The sequence below is a fragment of the Myotis davidii genome, unplaced genomic scaffold (genome assembly GCF_000327345.1).
Source record: "Myotis davidii unplaced genomic scaffold, ASM32734v1 scaffold143, whole genome shotgun sequence".
Taxonomy (NCBI): domain Eukaryota; kingdom Metazoa; phylum Chordata; class Mammalia; order Chiroptera; family Vespertilionidae; genus Myotis; species Myotis davidii.
In genome coordinates, this window is record NW_006294876.1 from 2244506 (window position 1) to 2248825 (window position 4320).

General features: G+C 39.2%; 1 protein-coding gene across 1 annotated transcript in view; it reads left to right on the plus strand.

The window, feature by feature from the left end:
- The window catches only part of MARCH11 (membrane associated ring-CH-type finger 11), a gene marked incomplete at its 5' end in the record, with an annotated part of 89280 nt that extends 85928 nt beyond the window's left edge, over positions 1–3352 (plus strand). Inside the window, one exon of the mRNA XM_006769449.2 lies at positions 2735–3352. Coding sequence (XP_006769512.2) covers positions 2735–3057 — 323 coding nt within the window. The remainder of the gene's footprint in view (positions 1–2734) is intronic.
- Positions 3353–4320: the final 968 nt, after the last annotated feature.

A 4320-nucleotide genomic window follows, 5' to 3' on the forward strand; every position in this document is an offset into this window, starting at 1 on the left:
TAAATTCTACCGTTAAGTAGGTGTGGTTTTCCAAGGGCTGGGTATCTCTATAACCTATCTGGCATTGCTTTAGCTGAAAAAAAAAAAGGAAATAATCTCCCATCAAAAACTCGTTGTACTCATTCTTTCAATCATCCCTTCCTCCAGCCTTAACAATGTGGGACTCTGCTTTCCCCCTTCTTTGTATTACTATTCATATCCATTTTCCTTCTGACAAGTTTATGACTGTCCCTCAGTATTCTCCTTACTGCCACCACTCTACTTCTCACATTTATATGGGTAACCTCCTTATTGTCTCTCCTAGTTCACCTAGTCCAGCGATGGCGAACCTATGACACGCATGTCAGAGGTGACACGCAAGCTCATTTTTTTGGTTGATTTTTCTTTGTTAAATGGCATTTAAATATATAAAATAAATATTAAAAATATAAGTCTTTGTTTTACTATGGTTGCAAATATCAAAAAATTTCTATGTGTGACACGGCACCAGAGTTAAGTTAGGGTTTTTCAAAATGCTGACACGCTGAGCTCAAAAGGTTCGCCATCACTGACCTAGTCCATCTTAGACCAGTTTTCCGCATTCTCTGTGATTTTTGAAATTATGAATTATTCAGTCACACAAAAAGTATACATATCCATCCATATCCCCAGCACCCAGCTTAAAAAACACAACACTGGAAGCCGTCTTTGAAGTCTTTCCCTGATCTCACTTCATTTCCCCTCCCCACTACTATGAATTTAATGGTTATTATTCCCATGCATGTTTTTATACTTTTATTTACCATATATATCTGTATCCATAAAGTGTAGATTCTTTCTTTAATCATTTATTTCTAAAACTTTCCCTTTTTTTAAACCATGGCTTTGAGATTTGCACTGTTGTTTTAAGGTGTATCCATGTTAGTACCATGGCCGTGTTTCCTACTATTTCCTTGTGGAGGTCCCTTAGATCCACACACCACAGGCTGGCTATTCTTCTAAGGATAGACTTTGAGATTGTGGTGATTTTCTTTTCTGAAAAACAAACAAATGTATAAATAACCATTTTGAATATGCCTCGCTGTTCACATTTATGAGAGTTTCTTGAGGGCATATACCCAAGATTCTAAATGCTGAGGAGGTAGATCTACTCATTTTTCAAATTTATTGTTAAAAAATGGTTGTCACCTGAAGCATTCTACTTTCAGGCCATATTCCATTAAAAAAAAAAAAGATTTCATTGGCCTCTCCACCAACTTTCACTGGAATTTCAACCTCTCGAAAGAGAAGAGCTCCTCCTCACTTTTCTACCTGCAGCCCCCACCCCTGGGACTCCTTTTTATGAGGCGGTCACCCCATGATGAAATATAAATAATGAAGAATGCAGGGTGTGATGGGACCTTGGGTGGACGAAGGACATGACGCCATGTCTCAGGGCACCATATCTGATTCACTGACTGCTGGTTTGTGAGGTTCTAGTAACGCCTGGGTCAGTGATGGCGAACCTTCTGAGCTCGGCGTGTCAGCATTTTGAAAAACCCTAACTTAACTCTGGTGCCGTGTCACACATAGAAATTTTTTGATATTTGCAACCATAGTAAAACAAAGATTTATATTTTTGATATTTATTTTATATATTTAAAGGCCATTTAACAAAGAAAAATGAACCAAAAAAATGAGTTCGCGTGTCACCTCTGACACATATGTCATAGGTTCGCCATCACTGGACTAGACAGCTCTAGCAGACCTGACTCCTCTTGGATAGCCAGGTTTCAGGTAAGATAAGGAGATGCAGGCAAGGAAGTGAAAATCACTGTTCAGGAAAGAGGCTGAAGATATGGGGCATTCCATGATCTCCAGGGTTCCAGAGGCCATAGTTGAGGGCATAGGAGGGTGGGATACATAGTTATCAGTAGAGCAGAGACATCAATTAGCAGTCAGAGTGGTAGTAGCTGTGGTAGTCTGTACCGTTAGTGACCCCAGTGAATCGTGTCTCCCTGTGTCATGGGATGTGCCCGCAACCCAGGCACATGCCCCCGACCGGAATCGAACCTGGGACCCCCCAGTCTGCAGGCCGACGCTCTATCCACTGAGCCAAACCAGTTTCGGCAAGGGCTTGGTGTTCTTGCTTGTGAAATAGGGGACGTGCTTGTGATTATTTCTTAAGGCTGTGTTGAGAACCAAATGAAAGACTATACATAAAGCTTTCAAGTAGGTGCTGACTAAATTTTGTTGAACTGTCTGGAGAGTAAAAATAACCCAAAGCTCTATCATACCTCCTTGTGAGTCAGGCATTGTCTTAGGAACTGGGGAGATGGCATTGACCTTAATATATGCCTTTTTCCAAAAGTTAAGTTGCCTGCTGGGATCAAGCCCACATACATTGCTTGGCTCAAGAAATATATGTGAAGTACATGTTGAATCAATAAATGAACCCAATGTTTCTCCTAAGGCAATGAAATGCCCAGAGTATGTTCTGAGCCATAATGAAGCAAGTCAATTATATCCATGATAACTACATTCTCCAAATGGTATTGAACTCTTAATCTTTGAATATTGATTGTTCCCAGGCAATACGGTTAGTGTTTTGCCATTTGCCAAAATATTTGAGTAGTCAGAATACCATATTTTTAAAGAAGATGAGTAACAAAGAGTTGACTATTTCTTTCATTCCTAATTGCATACAAAATAACATTCTCAACTCTTGGTTATGACCAGTCTTTTGAAATTGATTTTTTTCCCCCTTGAATTGTAGGTCTCATTGTCCATGAAGGAGCTGCAGTTTACAGAGTGTTTAAGCGCTGGCGAGCTGTTAACTTACACTGGGATGTATTAAATTATGACAAAGCCACAGACATCGAAGAAAGTAGCCGGGGAGAGTCTTCTACAAGCAGGACTTTATGGTTGCCACTGACAGCTCTGCGGAACAGGAACTTGGTCCACCCCACACAGCTAACCTCCCCGAGGTTTCAGTGTGGCTACGTGTTATTACACCTGTTCAATCGAATGAGACCCCACGAAGACCTGTCGGAAGATAACAGCTCAGGAGAAGTTGTGATGAGAGTGACTTCCGTGTGACCAGAGTATAGGACGGTGCAGTGTGGACCACCCTGCACATTTTGGAATGTAATTGCAATGAATGGCAAAACCATAACACTTCTAAAAACACACATCTATGAACTTTTTAAAATTTATGCTTTTTATATGAACATTTGAATTGCAAATACATTTTTCTGAAAAAATAAAAGAGTCCTCTTGTTTGCTTTCTGATTTATCACACATTTTATAAGTTGATACTTGAAATCATGATCTGTATAATTTAACTCTACTTGGTTAAAAGAATGATGAAAGTTATCCTCAAGGCCCAAACTATTTTTTTTTTTTTGCTTGTTTGAAATATATTTTTATCAAACTTTGTGCTCCATGTGTAATTTTTCAGACATGCTACAAATGGGGAAGAGTTTAGAATTCTGTGGGCTGGTTCCAAAGTGCCTATCAACTGAGCGGCCATGAGGCTCTGCACTGGACCTCCCCATGCCTCATGCTGGTTGGCAAACTTGACCATGATTTTTTTTTTTTCGGGGGGAGGTGGGGAGGAAATAACCTGTCAACAGGAAAGTAGATTCTAGGAATTATGGCTTGTTTTCTAACTTCTGAAACAGTACAGAGAGCTTGTAAAAAAAAATAAAGATAAGCTGAGTAGAATAGTTTTACTCCAGAACATGTTACATAGAGCATCCTGCATATTTATAACCCTAAGCCCACCAAAACATTGTATCACTGTGTGATAATAATACTGGCTCACATTTGCATAAACCTCTCATAGACCTATCAAAATGTTAGTGTCTTGATTTCTATGAGCACGGTCTTAATTAGATTTTCCTTTTGCAAAAGCATATATACCTACTTAATCATTTAAACACCAATCCCATTACTTGGTTTAATGAAGTCCTGGGGAAACACATTCACCAGCAGTGAGATGTGTTTCTCTTTCACAGATAAGTATTTTTTAAATGAAAAGAGGAAAAATGAGGCTATTGACTCCCCAGGATCAGGTTTCTAGCTAGTGGAACCTGGAGATTTTCCACCGTTTTATCCTTCTAATGGGAGTAAATGGCACATTTTAATCGCAAAGACAGAATAGATGAGGCAGGCTGTCATGCTTTCCTTAGAAACACGAGTTGAGCATGTAGGTGATTTGAAGTAATTGATCAGGTTTTAAAGCATATGAAGCAAAATGCTTTGCACCCTACTTTCTAATAATAATCTTTGTATGATTAAAAACAGAACAGGAATGTTTACAGGTAACGTGATTTTTACACAGCAAATTCTACCAACACT